Here is a 20,815-nt window from a genome sequence, read left to right as displayed (position 1 = left end):
AATAATTACTCAATTACTTTAAGCTTTTGTTTCAACATATATTTACAATTTTTTTCAATATTCATATGTGGTATTTAATATATTATTTGTTAACATTGCATGATTAAGTCTGTCAAAATGACAGAAATAAAGATATTAAGTTTTAATTACTTACTTAAGATTAAATCAGAATTCGGTAAAAGTCATCAAGCTTTTATGTACAATACCATATATATACATATACTCTAGTCTTACTGGTACGTCTTATATGTGAAATGAAAACTGCCATGTACTCAGTTTTATATAAAGTTTTTATTGAATTTAAAGTTTTAGTAACCTTTGTATGGAATTTTCTAGTAGTCTCTATATTAAACTAAGGAATTGTAAGGAATCTACTAAATAATATTACACAATAGATACAATACTTATTAATTTGTATCATGTTCTAGAATAACTTACTCTTTTTCCACGGTCATACAAATTTGTTATTTCACTTTAGCTTAAATACAGACACCGAAAAGTACAGATTCATATGAATAAAATAGAAAGAATATCTTATACCAATAATTTTAATCTTCTAATAAACCTCTTTAAATTCAAACACAGTTCACTAACAAAAAAGGTACAGACAATTATTTATCCATAGTTATAACATCAAATCTACATTTGTACTATGATATCTATAGTAAAACATAGCCACTCAAATATAGAATTCACTATGTAGTTAAAGTTAACACTCATTTTTGTATTGTTAGCATGATTCAGTATTTTCAGTCTCTCTGAAGATTTTTATACTTGTTACTTGCTTACATCATATTTAATTAAATTTTATACCATAGACCATATTTCTTGTTATTTTCTTTAGAATATAATTTATTAAAATGTGAACATTTTGTTAAATATATTTAATCTATATAAATGTTATGCTACTCTTAAGAAATTTATTTTATCTGTGATTAAATTATTATCTATTATGTATATTGTATGTTCAACACATAGTTACTATTAATTTTTATTATCAAATTTGTTAAATGTTATTTTAATATTATTTAATGGTTGTTAATAAATCGCTCAATTATTAAATAAATGTGAATCATGTAATTGATAAATATTAGTCCATTAGATCAAATATGCTTATGTTAAGTGTAATTTTTAATTTGCTAAAAGCAAATACGTATTTTAAGTCTATGGAATGTTGCAATGAATTGTGCTTATATGTATTAAAATTGTAGTAAAATTATTTTCGGTTTGAATCTTTAAAAAATTATTTTAAATTATTAAAATCTCATATTTCTTACGAGTATAATATACGAACAATTTGAATAAGGTTTGAATATTAAATTACATAATAAAAACTGGCTTTTCTATATTAAAAACTAATTTTATGGTTTAGAACAATTTACAAAAATAAATATAGGGTGAACTTAAATTAAAATCTTGTAGAAATATTTAAATAACAAATAAACTTATACAAAATAATATTCTTGTTTCATTTTTATACATTGTTATCTCGTTATCAAGAATGGAGTGTGATGGACTTTCACTTTGAAGTGCGCAGTAAAAAATTAGGATCGTTATTTACGCAGATCACAATTTAAAAATAAATATTTAATAATGCATGTTCCATGCATGCATGACCACTTATAACATTTCTTGTTTAATCCTAAAAAAATATTAAATATAATAATATTTATATCTAACACAATATACTTTTTTAATGATTTGAAATATACAAATCCTACTCAAAAGTGTTCCATAGTATGGTCCTTCTTCTTGTAATAGTTAAAACATGTATAGCTGTAATTAAGTGAAACTATGTACGCATTTTATAATCTGTTTTGGCTTCTGTACCGGTTTGTAAGAATTTGACAGCAATATTTGACAGGGGATATTGACAACGTTACGAAGTGTCAAACGTTCGTTATAAATATATTTTGCTGGCGTCTTAGTGAAGTTAAAATGTCGTGTGTTTGTGTTATGAAATAAATTACATAAAAATTAATCAAGATGTCGCTCGAAATACCGTTAATGAGCACAGATGAGGTATCGTTCGTGTTTTAGTTATATTCCGCGGTATTCTTTTGATGTTGCTTCCAATGTTTTAAAATTGTAATCAATTCTGTAGGTGATTGAGCTGGATCCAGAGCAATTGCCATCTGGAGATGAAGTTCTTAGTATATTGCAGCAAGAACGCTCCCAACTCAATGTCTGGATCAATGTTGCAGTAAGTTCTAACACATAACCTCGTAACTATTCCACTTATCACACTATGTCCATTTTAACTCACATATTGTATTTTATAGCTTGCATACTATAAACAAAAGAAAATCGATGATTTTCTTAAGATCCTCGAAGCGTCTAGAGCGGATGCTAACATTGATTATCGAGATTTTGAGAGGGATCAAATGCGCGCCCTCGACATGTTGGCCGCGTATTACGTACAGGAGGCAAATAAGGAGAAGTCGAAGGATAAAAAGAAGGAACTTTTCACTAAAGCTACACTTCTTTACACTATGGCTGACAAGATTATCATGTATGATCAAGTGAGTGTTTAGTTCACTTATTTTTTTTATATAGGTATATTAGTAGATAACTTAAAAGTTATTTAGATATTCATCAACATATAAAAAAACTAACTACTCCACTAAGTAGTGATCAATTTAAGCCTGGAAATAACCCGATGCAGGCATAATATGTCTTATAATAAATCATTTCCATTTATAATCCAGGACAGCATTTTTAATGTTTTTTATATGTATTAGATATTCTTTTAATAGTCTTTGGACCCCTGTTCCACAATGAAAAAAAGGTAGGGACCTTTTTTCAACAGTTTCCTTTTAATGCAACATACTGAAAATGGATTATATGCAACAACAATTACAATTATTTCAAAAAACATTAATAGTATTCAAAAATTAATTTAAAATTAAAAGTTCCTAATACAACTTAAATTAACATTTACAGAATTTGTTATCACAAATATACTTAATATTAGGCTTAGTCGATGAATTTGAATTTTTATGACAGATTTGGCCGCAAAGTGTACTATTATAGCAAGTGACTATTTTATACCTTGATATTCACAGTGTAATGATCAATGAAGAATTGAAGTGAATGGTCTGATGGTGCCATAATGATTTGCAAAATTGGACTGTCACATTTGCACTGACAAGCCAAAATACTATGTAGAAATTTGTTGAGCAATTACATTTATATCACTTTTTTATGTTACTTCCTTGTAATAAAAAAAATGTGTAAGCTGTAGATTCCCTGAGTGATTTCTATGGAACCCCAGGGTTGAGGAACATGTTTATAAAATGCTAATTTAGGATATGGAAATATGTAAAACAACTATGGACTCAAATTTATTTAAAATGTGTCAGGTCCATAATGTTTGATTTTTATTGATGTAAGATGTTATGAAATTATGAGCATACTCATCATTAATTCTTATTTTTGGAAGAAAAAATTGCATTGGTAGCTGTCACTTGAACTTTCATAATTTATCAGCTGCTTGATAACCCATATGTCACTGTTGTCACTGATGAACTTAGGAGTGGCTGTCAAAGTACAACAGGACTACAACTTATGCATTGCATGGCTGAAAATTTTGTATGGTATTATTCTATAGGTGTATAAATGGCCATGTAAAATACAAGCATTCCATATAGGCATTCCATATGGAACAGTTATGTGGTTTACTTCACCTAATTGTCTTCTATTTCATTTAGGTTAGAATACCTCTTTATTCCTTAGGTACTCTAGTGTTAAACACTTAACATATTGTTATAATTTTCTTTAACATATATTTTACTACTGCCATTTAAGTTATGTGATGATAAATTTTTATATCTTAGAACCATCTACTTGGTCGTGCATATTTCTGCCTCCTTGAGGGTGATAAGATGGAGCAAGCAGATGCGCAGTTCAACTTTGTACTCAATCAGTCACCTAATAATGTGCCGTCACTGCTTGGTAAAGCTTGTATAGCATTCAACCGTAAAGACTATAGAGGCGCTTTAGCATTTTACAAGAAAGCTCTACGGACAAACCCTGATAGTCCAGCTGCTTTGAGACTTGGAATGGGTCATTGTTTCATGAAACTAAATAATCAAGAGAAGGCCAGGTATGTATATACTTATTAAAATTACTTTGATCAAAATAATTTAAGTTTCTGTTTTTTTTTTTAAATATACAGGTTGATAGGTAAGTTTAAAAGAAATGAATGTATGGGTCATTTGTCAGCAAAAAGATTTAAAGCTTTTATACTCATTTACAAAAATGCTTATGCTTTCTATTAAAAGTGAAAGGCCAATAACTTCAGGCAATGCAGTCTGTAGAGAATTGTTTTTTCTCAACATCATGCAATCAGTAATAGATTATGAGCAGATATGTAAGATTAAGTATAAACTGTAAGAGTAAATTATCTAGTAAGAGTATGTAGTATCTCTGTATTTAATTTGTGTTTTAAAAACCCAAATTTGTTTTTTCTTAAAGCCAAGACATTGTTCGAAGAATTGTTAGCTGCACAGCAAGCTTCTGAGATTGACATTCTAGTCTCAACTTATTTTTCTTGTCCTATATCATTCAATTGACTTCAATTATAAACAGTTCTGTGGTATTTTAGTCCAGTTCCACATTGATAACATTCTATATAACATACTCCACCAATTTAATTCAAAATTTATAGACTTTTCAATTTGTAGTGTTTTTAAAGTAGTATAGGGTTGACCTGACTGCTATAATATTTTTTAGTAAATATTACACACATTATTAACTAACTTTTCATGTTTTAATTAAAATGATCTGGTATGTAATGATTAATGAAATTTCTTTAAAAAATAATATATCATTTAATTCTCAGGATGGCATTTGAGAGAGCTCTTCAACTGGATCCACAATGTGTGGGTGCATTAGTGGGACTCTCAATCTTAAAATTGAACCTACAGGAGAATGAATCAAACAAAATGGCTGTTATAATGTTATCAAAAGCATATGCAATTGATCCAAAAAATCCCATGGTCTTAAATCACCTAGCAAACCATTTCTTCTTTAAAAAGGTAAATTTGTTGTTTAGTATAATAGTATCAGTAAAACTTGGTCATGAAATAAAAGAATATGTGGTTATTATTAATAATCTTGCTTATTATGTTGTATTAAGTTGCATTATTTTACATATTTAATCTCATTATAGCTACCAATTAACAAGCGGATTGGCACATTGTATTAGCAGTAAGTCATCACATGTGCAGAGTAAATGGCTGCTGGCATCTTTTGATTTCATAGTGGTGACCACAGTACAGAAAGCATAGTGTAGAATATTCACCCTAAGATGGACAGAGGACTCTCTCCAGACCTTTTGCAAATTTATGGGGAACATACATGTTCTAGTACAATAATAGCAATGGCTCCTGTGAAGATTTACAAACTTTGTAACTACATAGAAATCTAGACAAAGCGCCTTCAACTCTTTAACCTTCCAAGCACTATATGGCTTATCCCATATCTCTTGTGATAACTTATGTGTATATGTGCAAAATGAAACAGTTTATAGTTTTGTGACACAAAATCCGTTTAATGATGAATTTGTAACAAATACATTAAATCAAAACTGTTATCTTAATAATATTATCATATTCGTCATGACAGATAATAGACGATCGCTGCAAGGCATAGGCCTCCCCCACAGATAGCCATGATGACCAGATTTGCGATGCCCGCATACACCAACTTATTTAGGATTTTAACTATATCTTTGGTCCACCTAATTAGGGGCTTATTCACGCCACGTTTACTGGCTCGTATTTGCCTAGAACCCTTGGACCTCCCAAGTGAATTGCCCCATTTACTTATGTTATTATAACAATATGTGCATATTATTTTAATGAGTTAATCTAGAAAAATAAAATTTGATATTTTTTTCTTTGTTATTTATCAAATGGAATGACTGGTAATTAATAATTATTATTTTCAGGATTATGGCAAGGTGTTACATTTAGCAATGCACGCTTTTCACAACACAGAAAATGAAGCGATGCGCGCGGAAAGCTGTCACCATCTTGCGCGCGCATTCCATGCCCAAGGTGATTGCGATCAAGCCTTCCAGTATTATTACCAGGCAACACAGTTCGCTCCACCTAATTTTGTGTTACCGCATTATGGACTTGGTCAAATGTACATTTACAGAGGAGATACAGAAAACGTAAGAATCTTCTACTTCTACTTCTTCTAGCTTATGATTAGAGATCAACTTGTTTCTATTAGAAAAATTACATAAAAACCATTACCGGTATCTCTATACAAGAAAATGTAGTATGTTTTCTGCTTAGTTCAAGCACATAGTTATCTGTTTCAATTCCCCAAACCTTTATGTATCAAAAAGTGCTTTTAAATTATTTACATTAGTATTATTTAATTTTAATTAAATATCCTTTTCTTATGGTCAATAATACACTACACTATTGTAATACACTCTGGTGTAATGTACCTGAATTATCATGTAATTAATTAAAGAAGAAATCCTATTACAGTGTGAACAATTTTAATAAAGCTTCTTAATAAATTATTTTATATGGGATATTGTAAAAATGACCTCAAAAAACCTGACAAAATATTTGTCGGCAATATTCAGACTAGGGTACATTTGGAACATTAATAAATTAAAATTTAAGGATGTTATTGTTCATTATAAGTAATCTTAAGTATAACAAGCTTGCAAGTAAAGGCACTAAACTTTGAAGAAAAAAAATATATCACACTGTTTAGATTCTGATAACATTAGAGTGTATTTTAAATATTGTGTATTTAACCATTTTTAAACTGACTTTTAGGCAGCTCAGTGCTTTGAAAAAGTACTCAAAGCACAACCGGGGAACTATGAAACAATGAAAATTTTGGGTTCATTATATGCGAATTCTTCGTCGCAGTCTAAACGTGATATCGCTCGACAACATCTGAAAAAGGTTACAGAACAATTCCCAGACGATGTTGAAGCATGGATTGAACTGGCGCAGATTTTGGAACAAAATGATTTGCAGGTTAGTTACCTAGTTTATACATATTTTAATTTATTTTTTATTTACTTTATTGGAGATAGACAGAAACAAAATACAGTAAGAAATTAATAACTTTCTAATACAAAATTAGTTACAATTATTACCTTAAAACTGTCTCACTAAGCATGTTTAATGAATGAAAGTTAAACAATAATAAAACATAACAAAAACATTACTAAACAGGGATCAATAATCCAACATGTTTGCAGACAGTAATAATTACGAGTCACACCAAGTCATCATATTTCATTTAATGAGGTTAAAATTGTATTTTGTATATCCAATAATTTCTAATGAAATTGTCTTTTAAAATATACAAGAGAGCATGAGAATATCGCTAATATATGAATTGTGGAGGTCACACATCCTATATAAGGGCGCATGTTTACCGATATTTGTCTTAGCAGTTGATAAAATACTAAATGTAAATGGGACAACAATGACAAAAGGCTATATACCATACAATTACATTTTTTTGATAAAAAAATGAAGTTGCTTTTAAAAAAATCTTAAATATTGGTCTACCTTTGTATGGTCAATGACCTAACTATAACTACAGAATAACTAATAGCAATTATTTCTTTTATCAGGGCTCTTTAAATGCATATAGCACAGCGATGAAAATCTTGAAAGAAAAAGTGAATGCTGATATTCCAGCTGAAATATTAAACAACGTTGCAGCACTACACTATAGACTAGGAAATCTAACTGAAGCGAAGAATTACTTGGAAGAGGCATTGGAAAGGTAATAAGTTTTTTTTGTTATTTTTTTTAATATACGGGGCATCTTCAGGAGTTATGTTACACTGATTCGTGCCAATTTAGTGACAAGATTAGTCTCTATGTTTGGCACTAATCAGTGTAACATAATGCTCCCGTGGTGGGCTGAAACACGTGTTGAGTGGTTTAACGGTGGCAGTTGTGTAATTCGCATTGTTTGCCGCATACACATTTATCAGCAGGCTGGCGGGCAGTGCACTTTGTTGCACGACTACCACTGCATGTGCGGAAGTGACTAAATATTGGTCCTTTTCTTACCAAGTATTTTTTGACTATCAAGAAATATTATAAAATAAATAAAGTATGTAAAACTGTGATAGTAAAATCTCTATAATCTTCAAAAGGATGTTTCTAAAGCCGCATTACTAAGAAGAAGTAGGGTCATTTTAAACTTGATTAAGTAGGGGAAGATGTTTGGTCGGTGTATATGAACGCTAATGTAAAGAATCGCTGAACCTGTTACATTGGTTTCCAAACCTGAACATGGCACCGGGTCCCTCTCCCTACAAGATTATAAATCCGGCATGTTGAATCTAAAGAAACTTTGAATGCATTTACATACCTTGAAATTTTTTAATATCACATGACAATATTTTAATACAATATTTAAAAGTTTTAGTTCAGTAGTAAATATTATGGTAACAATTTTGACAAAATTATTCAGATTATTAAATTGCCATAAAAAATCTTATTTTTGCTATAGTTTATGGTTATGCTATAACAATATATTATATCGCATTGATCGGTTATAGTTGTAAAAGGTTTAACCACTTCGGTACGAGCGTCGAGTATTCTCGACGGCCACTGGTGAATGCAAAGCCGGCTCTTACATGCTGCGACACTGCGCACGTCTTGCTCTTTAACGCATTTGTGTTCAAACTGTTTTACATTACAAGCGGATATTACTTGTAACGTAATTAATTTTATATCATAATTCTGACATGACGCATGACGTAATTGTAGTAAACTAATTGCAGAGATAAGTTAAAATTTCTTGGTTGACGACTAAAGTCGACGCTCAGCTGCGCTTGTTTACATCACGACCATCAACCTAGTCGACGTTTGGCTGTGGATACGGTTTTGTGGCCGACGGTTACCGTACCGAAGTGGTTAACCCTTAATAGCCTAGAGTTTCAATTTTGATACCAATCTTTTAAACCGAATGTTCACATTACTATTAGTTTTTTTTTTATAGGTTGGATGTACGAATTTTACTGTTGTATAATATTCTTTCCAACGAAATAAAAAAAAAATCTATTTTTCCCTTCATCTAGACCCTCAAGCAAACACAGTATTATTAAAAAAAATCAATTTCGTAAATCAGGCTATTAAGGGTTAAAGGGTTGAATGTGCTCGATAAAAGCTTTTACACCTATTTCCAATTGAGAGTAATTACTCTAATGTGGTCACTCTGAAATATGTTACATTAATTTATTCAGTACTAAATCGGTAGAGACAGTAAACAATTAATATGAATGAGTAGTGATCTGGATTTTTGAAACAGTTTTTTTTAGTATATTATCATTATGTTATCTAATAACAGGTTGTCAAATATCTCCCTTCCGCTTTTTTGCTCTTTATTCAATCCTTTATAAAAAGTGTTACAGTGATCGGATTTAGTTCAAATATGCGCCGTTTTGTTCGATAATCTGTTTCCATCTAGACGGCAACTTCATAATACCTCCCTCGTAGAAGCCCCCCTCCTTATTTGCGAAGAACTCGGACAGCCACTTTTCACAAACCTCTTTTGAGTTCAACTTTACACCACCAAGGGCGTTCGCCATGGACAAGAACAGGTGGTAATCACTTGGCGCTATGTCCGGGCTATATGGTGGATGTGATAAAACCTCCCATCCGAGCTCCCGTAGCTTCTGACGAGTCATCAACGAAGTGTGTGGTCTGGCGTTGTCCTGGTGGAACACTACACCCTTCCTGTTGGCCAATTCTGGACGCTTCTGGTCGATCGCCTGCTTCAAGCGGTCCAGTTGTTCGCAGTAGATTGTAGAATTAAGCGTCTGGCCATATGGGAGCAGCTCATAGTGGATGATTCCCTTCCAATCCCACCAAACACACAGCAAAACCTTCCTGGCCGCCAATCCCGGCTTGGCCACTGTTTGGGACGATTCACCGGCCTTCGACCACGACCGTTTTCGCTTGATATTGTCGTATGTGATCCATTTTTCGCCGCCAGTCACCATCCGCTTCAAGAATGGGTCGAGTTCGTTCCGTTTCAGCAGCATATCGCAGGCGTTGATTCGGTCCAGAAGGTTTTTTTGCGTCAAATCATGCGGCACCCAAACATCAAGCTTTTTTTGTATCCAGCCTTCTGCAGATGGTTTAAAATGGTTTGGTGACAAACTCCCATCTCCTGGGCGAAGTCACGAGATGCCACATGCCGGTCTAACTCGATGTAGTCCATGATTTGATCGGTATTTGTCGTCACAGGTCTTCCGCCGGCTGGCTTATCCACGGTGTCGTTTTCGCCGGCTCTGAATCGTCGAAACCATTCCTTCGCGGTTCGAAGTGATAGAGTACCATCCCCCAAAACGCCATTAATCTCACGGAACGTTTCTCTAGCGGATTTGCCTTTAACGAAGGAAAACTTTAAAATAGCGCGAATTTCGGCGTTAGTGAACTCCATGTTTACACGTCTATAACTGTTGAACGCAATATCCAAACTAATCATGCATAGCGTCGTTTTGTAGGTTATGTCAAGACCTTTCAAATTGTGTATAGTATTGCCAGATACGAGCTCTGTAGCGCTTTGTACATAGCCGCGAAATTCAAAAGACAAAAAGGCGGAAGGGAGATATTTGACAACCTATTATTTGTGAAATATGAATTTTTGGATAGTATGTACACGAACTGACAGCGAGAGAGTTTTCATTCACCGGTTTAAAGCTTTCACATCTATTACCAATCACCCTGTATATTTATGGTTCTCTATAGCCTTTTGATAATAACATTTTTATGAGTGATATAGCAATCATTGCGCCAGTTTCTTATAATCTTTTAATTTATGTTATTTTACAGAGAAAAAGCAGACGCCAAAACTCTTGATGCCCAGTACTATAACTCCATAGCAGTAACCACTATGTATAACTTGGCAAGGTTAAATGAAGCACTCTGTATATATAACAAGGCAGAAAAATTATATAAAGATATATTGAAGGAACATCCTAACTACATTGATTGTTATTTGAGGTAATATTGATTATTATAAATTCTTCTTTGTTATTCTTCTCTTGATCGAGGCAGGCAAGCTCTCTGCACAATCACTTTCCATCTAGTTTTATTGTTAGAATGAGTTGTAAAGACACATACACAATTTAAAATAAATACTAATCTATAAGACCTTTTTAATTAAGAGACATAAAAATTTATAATATTGTATTTGTTAATATAACTTTTGACAATCAATTTTTTCAATATTGAAATTATTTTATTAACATTTTAAATTGTAAAGCATAAAAATGGTTTTGACAAATGGTAACTTACTTTTTAATCTGTGACAAAAATATCGTTCTTTTATGTTTTTTAATAGCGAGATTTATATCGATAAAATAGGTTGCTTATTTCATTTTTAATTCTGTGCTGAAAGTAATTTATAGTTTCTGCATTTTGAAATGGTTAGCGTCCCGGAATGGATAACCTTAACCTCCTTTGAACTTCTTTGAACTTTTTTTCTGTTATCATAAAGATATTTTTTTATATTAGTGAATCAATATTGTTTAAAAAACTTATAAAGCCGTGTTCTTATCATTTCAGCTATTAGCTGCTGAATATAGGCTCCCTATAGATTTCCAATAAGGCCAGTTTTAAGCGACCCTAATAAGGTTGTCTGTTCACGTTTCTTATCACAAGAATATAATTATAGGTTAGGATGTATGGCGCGCGACAAGGGCCGCATCTACGACGCGTCCGATTGGTTCAAGGAGGCTCTGAAAGTAAACACGGAACATCCTGACACATGGTCACTGCTTGGCAATCTCCACTTGGCTCAGCAGGAATGGGGACCTGGCCAGAAGAAGTTTGAAAGGATCCTGCAGAACTCGTCTACGTCTACTGACGCGTACTCTTTGATTGCACTTGGTGAGTTAAGTTTTCTTTCATAACAAAGGATATCTGAAATTCTACATATAGGTCTTTCTATTTAACTATCATTATTAGGTTATAGCTGAAAAGTCGTCTAACGTATAAGTTAAATTAGGAGAAGGTTAATTATGTATTTTTACATCAGAATGATAATGAGCATACAATTAAAAATAGAGTACATTACAATATAATTTTACCCTTTTCTAGAAACTGTGTGTGTTTATTTCTACTCTCCTGACCCTGTGTATATCTCTCTCTCTCTCTCTACGCGTCGCTTTGACCGCTTTAACAACAAAACATTCAATGTAACTCAGATTGAGATTTTTATGCTGTGATATTTAATGGTACGTTTAAAGCATCGGGCGAGTGTTTCCCCTACACGAGGACTTTCCTTGCACGAGGATCCTGACGGGGATGTTGACGAGAGGCCGTTACTTACAACCACCCCTCAGAACATATATACCTAAACAGCACATAAGATGAACAAGTATTAGGACTTAGTCAACGAAATAATTAGGAATAGGTTCATTTGCTTATGATGGGGGTACGAACGAGAGGCATAAGAGCGAAATGTAACCTGCTGAAGGATTTACACATATAAAGAAGAGATACATTTCATTCCTGGAATCGACTTCCAAAGAAGCAATGATAGGATCAATTAAAATTTGCAAAAATTATTTAAGGAGTGTGCTAATCCTTAAATCTGTTATTTAGGTCAAAGCCTTCATCCTACAACAATTTCCAGTAATTTTTTAGTTATTCTATAACATAAAATTTCTTATACTCCTGGGTATTATAAAGGATTAGATAAGATTTTTGTATTAAAGGGACAGAAAGTAATGTCGTTTTTGTCGACATATTTTACAAAAAAACAATTCGGCATTGAAAATTTATATACTAGATGGCAAAAGGTTGTAGATAACAAAGGTGAATATATTATTGATTAAAAATAAAAACTTGTTAAAAATGTAGTCGTGTGGATTTAAGAGAGCGACATTACTTTCCAGTCCTTTTAATACATTAAAACTGTGACCTGTTTTTAATAAAAGTGAAAGCCTTTATGGAATATCTTCTAGATTATTGTGTTTACATGAACGCATGACAATGAACAAGTAAAAACAGCGATTGACATTTTTTTCAGGTAATGTATGGCTGCAAACACTCCACCAGCCGTGCCGGGAAAAAGACAGAGAGAAGAGGCACCAGGAACGAGCCTTGGCCATGTACAAGCAGGTGCTCAAGAACGACCCCAAGAACATCTGGGCGGCCAACGGCATCGGTTGTGTCTTGGCACATAAGGTATAACAATAAAGTTTAAGTAAGAAAAGGGCCAATATTTAGCCACTTCCGCACATGCAGTGGTAGTCGTGCAATGAAATGCACCGCCCGCCAGCCGGCTGATAAATGCGTATGCGGCAAACAATGCGAATCACACAACCGCCACCGCCAAACTACTCAACACGTGTTTCAGCCCTCCACGGGGCCTCCAAACACAGAGTCACTTTGACTTGATTTCATTGCACGACTGCACCACTGCATGTGCGGAAGTGGCTAAATATTGGTTTCTTACTTGGGATGGACTTCTGCGAGGTAACGCCTGATTCCATTAAATAATAAAATTTAAATTTTTGTATGCTATTTAATATTTAATTATCAAAGCCTGTGTCAACGTGCCGAGTAGTACCGTCGTTATCATCGTTGAAATTTATACTAGATGGACCGACAATGTTGTCTAGGATCGTGGCAATCTTTGTAAGTGACCTATGCTTGTAATGGGTTTCTATCAGCTAATATAATGTCGATGAACTTCTGTTGTTCCGCTTACGTTTTCTGAACCGTGAGATTATTAAATAAAATACTATGTACATAGAAAAAAGAGAAATAGATGTAATGTTGAATAAAGAGTTATTGAATTTGATTAATGTTGCATAACTTTTGATTCTATCGTCAGGGATGCGTCAACGAAGCCCGGGACATCTTCGCACAAGTCCGCGAAGCGACCGCCGACTTCCCCGACGTGTGGATGAACATAGCGCACATATATGTTGAACAGAAGCAATACATAAACGCTATACAGATGGTAAGAGGAAATTTAAAAATTTATTTTAATCATTTACTTACAATTTTAGTAATTATTTCATATACTTTGGTGAAATGTTGCTGTTAACATGCTCTAGAAAGCTCAAGATCATCTAGAGAGCAGATTTAAAGAGAGAGCTATTTTGGTAGCTTCGTTGTGAGGTAAAAAAAAAAAGATCCGAAGAAGTCATGAACGTAAGTCGAAGAATTTGCAGTAGACGGGGCACATCGCTTGTGCAGCTGACGGCAGTTGGAGCTAAAGGGTTCTCGAGTGGCCAATATGAGGCTTGTAGACGTGAAGTTAAGGTTGTGGGAGTCGTCGATGAAGTCAACGGAAGGCCAGTCATTGTGGCAATGATTGAGAGTGACCAATGCCTTGCAGTAGGCGTCTCTTGGTTGACACATATGACTTGAAAGAAATATAGGTTAACAAATTTGAAGATAATGTGAATAAGACAAATAAACGACATAGACTGCAGAACAGATGGGTGCTAGTTGAGGTTTTGAAGTGGTGACCATGGATCGGCAAGCACAGCGTGGAATGTCCACCTATAGGGTGGATATATATTGTTAAAGTCGTCGGAAGACACTGGATGCAAGACGCTTTCGACTATTAACTAGATTTTATTATCTCTTTTCTTAAATTATAGCATAGATGACATTGAGATGTATATGTGTATGACAAGACGAAGTTAAACTATTTATTCCATGTTCGCAGTACGAGAACTGCATTCGCAAGTTCCGCATGCAGCACGACGAGGAGTGGCTGACGTGGTTGGCAAGAGCGCACAGCTTGGCCGGACGCCCGCAGCCGGCGCGGGCTGCGTTATTGCGCGCGCGCCGCGTCGCCCCGCATGACGCCGCGTTACTGTATAACACGGCGTTATCGTTGCGACGTCTGGCTGCGCACGTGCTTAAAGACGAACGCTCCGAGCTTGCTGTTGTACTACGCGCCGTGCACGAACTGCAAGTCTCCCACCGGTGCGTGTACATTCAATAACACACAAATATTTTAAAAAAAGAACGATAGAATTTTTTTTTTTTTTTCAACAAATATAGTCACTGATATTTTTTGAAGAAGACATTACAGAATGTTTTGATTGCAAATTAATTTCTATACTTAACGATATTTAGCTAATAAATTGGTACTCCAGTCATACATACTAATCTCTGAGATCCTTGTGTTTAGATTTATTTTATTAGGACATTTGGCTATAGTCGTTTAATTCTTTTTTTTTTGTGTTAAAAAGTTTTTGTCGAAAAACTTCTGAGAAATGTAACAAATAAACCACTCTTTTAGTGGCTGGATGAGGCCAGTCTTGAATGATAAAAAATGGCACAATGATGATTATTGTGTAATCATTTTTAAAACGTAATCTGAACGTGGGGAAAAAATATTTAAATATAGCTTTCACCTAAGCTACTTATGAGATTAGAAACCTCATAATAAGTTGAAATAAATAATGCAACAGTTTGAGCTGAAACTCCCTAGGTAACCCTCAGGCTTAGAACTGTTGAATGTAACTCATTTGCTGCAAAATAATGTATACACCTTAGCCAATAATCAATGGTTTCAGAAATAATAATATAAGGATAGTTTATAACAAAACAAAGAATTTTTTAAATTCATACTACTACATAAATTAATTATTGTTTACTATTCATCTCTGCAGACTTTGTACTACCAGAAGTTATTGGCCTGACATGTTACAATACAAAAACTGGTGCAGAAGCTTTTACACATTTTTGTAATCACCCTGTATAAAAAATGTTGCAGCTACTTCCAACGTCTGTCGACATCGGGTGGAGAGGGACTGGAGCGTGCGCGATATGAAGCCGGCGCGGCGGCTGCCGAGGCTCGGACGTGTGGAGACCTGCTGTCCCAGGCGCAGTGGCACGTGGCTCGCGCGCGCCGGCAGCACGACGAGGAGCTCACCCTGCGCGACCGGCAGCGCGAGCAGCGAGAAGCCTTCCGCCGACAGCAGGTACACAACCACACCAACACTTAACACAACCGCTTATAACACCGATAGCTCTTACACCGGTGTTTCCCAATATGGAGCCACGCCCAACAGGATTAGGTCAATAGAAAATGGACTTGACACTAATTCAATACTTAAGCTTTAAAATAAAAATTATATATGTAACATAGAGGGGCGTAAGAATTTGAAAAAGACTAAGTTGGGGCATGGTACAAAGAAGGTTTAACAATACTGTATTAAAGACACTTGTAATGCCACTTGTGACAGTTTATGCCGGCTTGGAATACTTATGACACTTATGCTGTCAACAAGGGCTCTTATTACTGTGATACTGCTTACACAGCCACTCATGCCACTGACACTATCAAGATATTTACTAACGAAACCGACACTGTATCTACAGCCATATAGGACTGTAACTAATGACACTGACATTACCAACACAGCTACTTATGACACCAATAGTTACGAAATAGCAATATGTGATATCCATACTTCTTATATAGTCACTTGTTACATTATTACTGCCAATTTGCCACTTTTGACACTCATGCTGACAACATAGATACTTATAACACTGATACCGCCTATACAGCTACTTATGATGAATCATTACGTCTACCGACACTGCCAACACTGGTATGTCTTACTCAATCACCTGTGACTGACAATATCAACATAGACACTTATGATGCCAACACTGTCAACAGAGCAATTTACGATACCGATATTTGTTACATTGATATTTCAAACGCAGTGTAAAATATCTATCCAGAAGGAGGACAGACAATCTAATCAAGGTCCTCGGAAGAAGCTGGTTTTAGGCCGCTTCTAATTATTCCTATCGAGAATCTAAGGAGGCCTCTGGATGCAGTGTACCCTCTATGAGAACATGTTGTGTCCCAGAATTCTAAAATATTTTATCTAACTCAGCATGATTTCTTATCCAAAGGAAGAAGAAAAGAAACGTCGCGAGGAAGAACAGGCGAAGAGTACAGTGGAGATGTTGCAAAAGCGACAAGAGTTCAAGGAGAAGACGAAAAATGCACTGGTGTTCGCAGAAATGCCCCCAGAGGGGAAGTCCCGTGGCAAAGGTCGCAGACGCGACGAGTACGTGTCAGATTCACCGGGCAGTGGCAGTGACGGACCAAAAGAAGAACGGTAAGTGACTTGCGTTAAATAGTCATAGCTCAATAGAGTTTAACGAACTAAAGTAACTGATTTAGAAATTATAATAGTTTATTTATTATATAGAGTGATTAGCTATAGGTAAAAAAACTCATGTCGCCAAAAATCGTTAAAGCTTTTGTATCAAGTTTCAACCGTTTTATATGACGCACTATGATTTAAAAAAAATAAATTAATGCAAGATATTTCTTTATCAGAACGCGTCAAGCTAATAACTTCCTTTAGTACAAAGCCTGCAGTCACAGGTGGTAAAGGTTTATGTTATTCCTCATTTCTGGAATGATTTGCTTTTGGTGTACTATACACTAATTGGCAGCAAATGAGCTGTATATTTACACTTATTTTCAATCACCCTGTATTTGCTTGAATGTTCAAGAGTGAAGTATAAAAATCACGATGATAATTTGCAGCCGTGAAGCGAAACAAAAGAAGAGCCGAAAGCGCGAAGGCGGTGGAGAGGGTAAGAAGGGCAAGTCGAGGAAGCGCAGGGAAAGGGGTAGCGGCAGCGACAGCGACCCGCCTACTAAACGCGGACGGAAGAAGGTATGTGCAACTACCTACGAGATATAATCTTCATTGATAAATCCATAAAGCAGTTTTATGTTTATCTAAAAATCAAAAAATACTGTTAGATGGCCTGGGACTTTGATGGAAGGTTCTTAGTAAGAGGCTTAGGTTATACACCGATACAACCTTGCCTACCTCAGTTGCTTTGGTTTAAGAAATAAAACTCAGTAGAAATTAGTTGACAATCGCCACGAGCCTACCCGAATTATGAGATTTGTTGTGGAAGATATCTATATTAGGGAATATGCCCGGACTGTGGATTTACGAAAGAAGTTGTATTGCTTATAATTTTATTCTGATGCAGTTATGTAATCTGTTATCGGTGATTAGAGACAAAAAAGATAATTTTTGTAAATAGTATATCATTAATGGGGGAATATACCAATCGCCATGCTTAACAGGCAGGGTTAACGAGCGCAATGTTACGATATGCAGAGGACGCTGCTGCCTATCCTCTAAAAACTAGTCCCTCTGTGGCTTTGCACGAAATCCACGGACCGGTAGACGTGAAATAAGTGGGCCCTCCACTAGGTTGACCGAAGATAAAGACAAGGTCTCTGGATGTGGGCAATGTAAGACCGGTCATCGTAGCAACTTTGAGGAAGCTGACATAAATGAATGAATGAACGAATGCTTTGCTGTGCTGAGAGTCAATTGATCGAAATATATAAATTTGAATCATTACTTATTTTTAGGGAGAAAAGGGTATCGGAAAACGTGAAAAAGCCCGCGCAAAGGCAGCTGAAGAGAAATTGGGCTTGAAACGAACGAAGATCGTGTCTAAGGAGACGATCTCCACGTCCGAGTCAGACTCTGACGCTTCACGGAAGTCGCGAAGCCGCAGTCGTAGCGGAAGTGGGAGTCGAAGTGGAAGCGGAAGTCGCAGCAGAAGTCCACCTGCGACTAAAGGTCGGAAAAGAATCGTCTCGGCTTCCGATAGTGACAGGTAGGAATTTATTCAAATTTTTATTTTTCTGTTTACTTACAATTAATCATTTATTTAATAATAAGACTATTGAATCATGAATAATGTTATCAATGTAGCGAACTTGTAGTTTAACAGTATTGGCACAATGTGTTACAGTGAACTATAATCACTGTGACAGAGATTTAAAAAAAAAAACAGCAACCATCCATTCTTTAAATGCAAGAAAAAAACAAGCTTATAACCCAAAGTTTTCATTAACTTGATTTATTTGATTTATCCTTATTCAGACAAGGTTACACTTCTATGATAAAACCTCTGAAATTTTTTTAAATTGTTCCGCAAAAATCAAAAGCTGTTGAATTGAATTGTTGACAAGATTGTTGAATAAAGCATATTATTGTATTTAAGACTATATAGGAGATAAACATGATATTACTATATAGGAGGAACATGACAAATAGATGATTTATAACATGAAAAATTGTAGAATTAGCAATAAAAGAGTATCTATTTCCTGTTAGGTTTATCTCTGTAGAATCAACATGACCTGGCAGTAGTCTATATATAGATACTTATTTAAATTTATACTGTGTTAATGCCTTGACTTGTTGATTGTTTGTTTGTAAGCAATTTTTAAGCAATATTCAGGAAAAAAATATTTGTACTTTTGTTTTACTATTCATAATTCACATACATTTTCATTCCTTATAGTTTTAGTTAATATAATGTCAAGAATTGCGTTTTTACTTTATAAGCTAAGATAAATAATGCTAAGAGATTATTGCGTATATGTAAATGTATATCACCTACGTATGTAATAGAATCTTCAGTAGGTTTAAACAGAGAGAGAAAAGGAAAAATTATAAACAATATGCAACTATTGCGATATTAAGGAAAACACAGCTATTACATTGAAAAACGAAACAAAAAATTTATAAATAAATGATCAATTGTCAAAAAATACTCATATCTCTCTCTCAAAGAAAATATCATACTCCCAAAAAACTAAGAAAGAAATGGCAATGAATGGGGCACATTGTTTCTGCAAGCGATGGCCGTTGCAGCCGAAAGATTCTTAAATAGCGATAACGAACTGTACAAACACATAGTGGATCATGGGAATTTATGAGAGAAACCTTTACCTTGCAGTGGGCGTATATCAGCTAAAGAGATGAAGAAGAAAATATGTTAAAATAATCTTTTTTTTATGTAGGTCTCGTTCTAAGAGCCGCTCGAAGTCGCGTGGTCGTTCACGTTCAGGGTCTGCGAAAAGTCGCTCTCGTTCCAAAAGCCGTTCCCGATCCAAGAGTCGCTCCCGCTCTAAGAGCCGATCTCGCTCTAAAAACCGATCTCGCTCTAAAAGCCGATCACGCTCGAAGAGTCGATCCAAGTCGAAAAGCCGATCGCGCTCTAAGAGTGTTTCAAGATCTAAAAGTCGTTCGAGGTCACGATCCAGGTAAATTATATTGACGTTAATAATTTTAGTTTTATATTTTTTAACTAAATGCCATTCATGGTAAATGCGCTACACCATTAATACGTATTAATTTTTTTTTTTTTATAAAAGATATCAATGACTAATTAGCAGTGATATATTCGGATAAATATTTACTCAAAGTTGAATTATATAAATGCGAATTTACCCAAAGGAAAAATAGCGTGATATGAATTTGATTACTTAGATTGATACCTGCTAACCAACATCTGTTTAAAAATTAGTAATTTAAATCTTTTATCGAAGTGGCGTCCATGATTTCTTTGCATTTGAGTTTTCAATCTTCGCATATTAATGTAATGAGTCTCGTTAAATACATTATTATCATGCCGCATTTAAAAAATGTGTTTAATATCATATTAAATTTTTTGTTGCATTTTCCAGATCAAAGAGCAAGTCACGATCAAAGTCTAGAAGCGTGTCAAGATCGCGTTCCAGATCCAAAAGTGGTTCCAGAAGTCGTTCAGGATCCCGTTCACATTCAGGATCCAGATCTAGATCTGGCTCGAGAAATTCTAGACCGGAGACCCCAGTGTCAAGAAAATCCGTATCTGCTAGTGAAGACGAAGATTAATTTACCTAATGTTTATTACAAAAAGGAGTTTATACACTACCAACGTACCTTCAAGGTTATAATTGCGTTTTTATGTATATTGCAATAGTTAAT

At 34.6% G+C, this 20,815-nt stretch overlaps 1 protein-coding gene across 1 annotated transcript; it reads left to right on the top strand.

Annotated features, from left to right (window-relative positions):
* Positions 1-1,874: 1,874 nt before the first annotated feature.
* Positions 1,875-20,815, top strand: Ctr9 (RNA polymerase-associated protein Ctr9). Its single transcript, XM_068761396.1, has 19 exons — positions 1,875-2,022; positions 2,105-2,203; positions 2,283-2,522; positions 3,837-4,105; positions 4,844-5,039; positions 5,954-6,181; positions 6,810-7,016; positions 7,625-7,779; positions 10,848-11,018; positions 11,692-11,906; positions 13,051-13,208; positions 13,861-13,989; positions 14,707-14,969; positions 15,766-15,973; positions 16,923-17,131; positions 17,569-17,701; positions 18,421-18,671; positions 19,867-20,109; positions 20,533-20,815. The coding sequence occupies exons 1-19, from the start codon at positions 1,987-1,989 to the stop codon at positions 20,720-20,722; spliced, it is 3,600 nt and encodes a 1,199-aa protein (XP_068617497.1). The 5' UTR covers positions 1,875-1,986; the 3' UTR covers positions 20,723-20,815.

Source organism: Battus philenor, unplaced genomic scaffold (assembly GCF_028537555.1).
Source record: "Battus philenor isolate CCGP_79_NKW_IND1 unplaced genomic scaffold, ilBatPhil1.0.hap1 SCAF_14, whole genome shotgun sequence".
NCBI lineage: Eukaryota > Metazoa > Arthropoda > Insecta > Lepidoptera > Papilionidae > Battus > Battus philenor.
The sequence above is the reverse complement of the archived record's forward strand: the minus strand, read 5'-3'. Positions and strand labels throughout refer to the sequence as shown.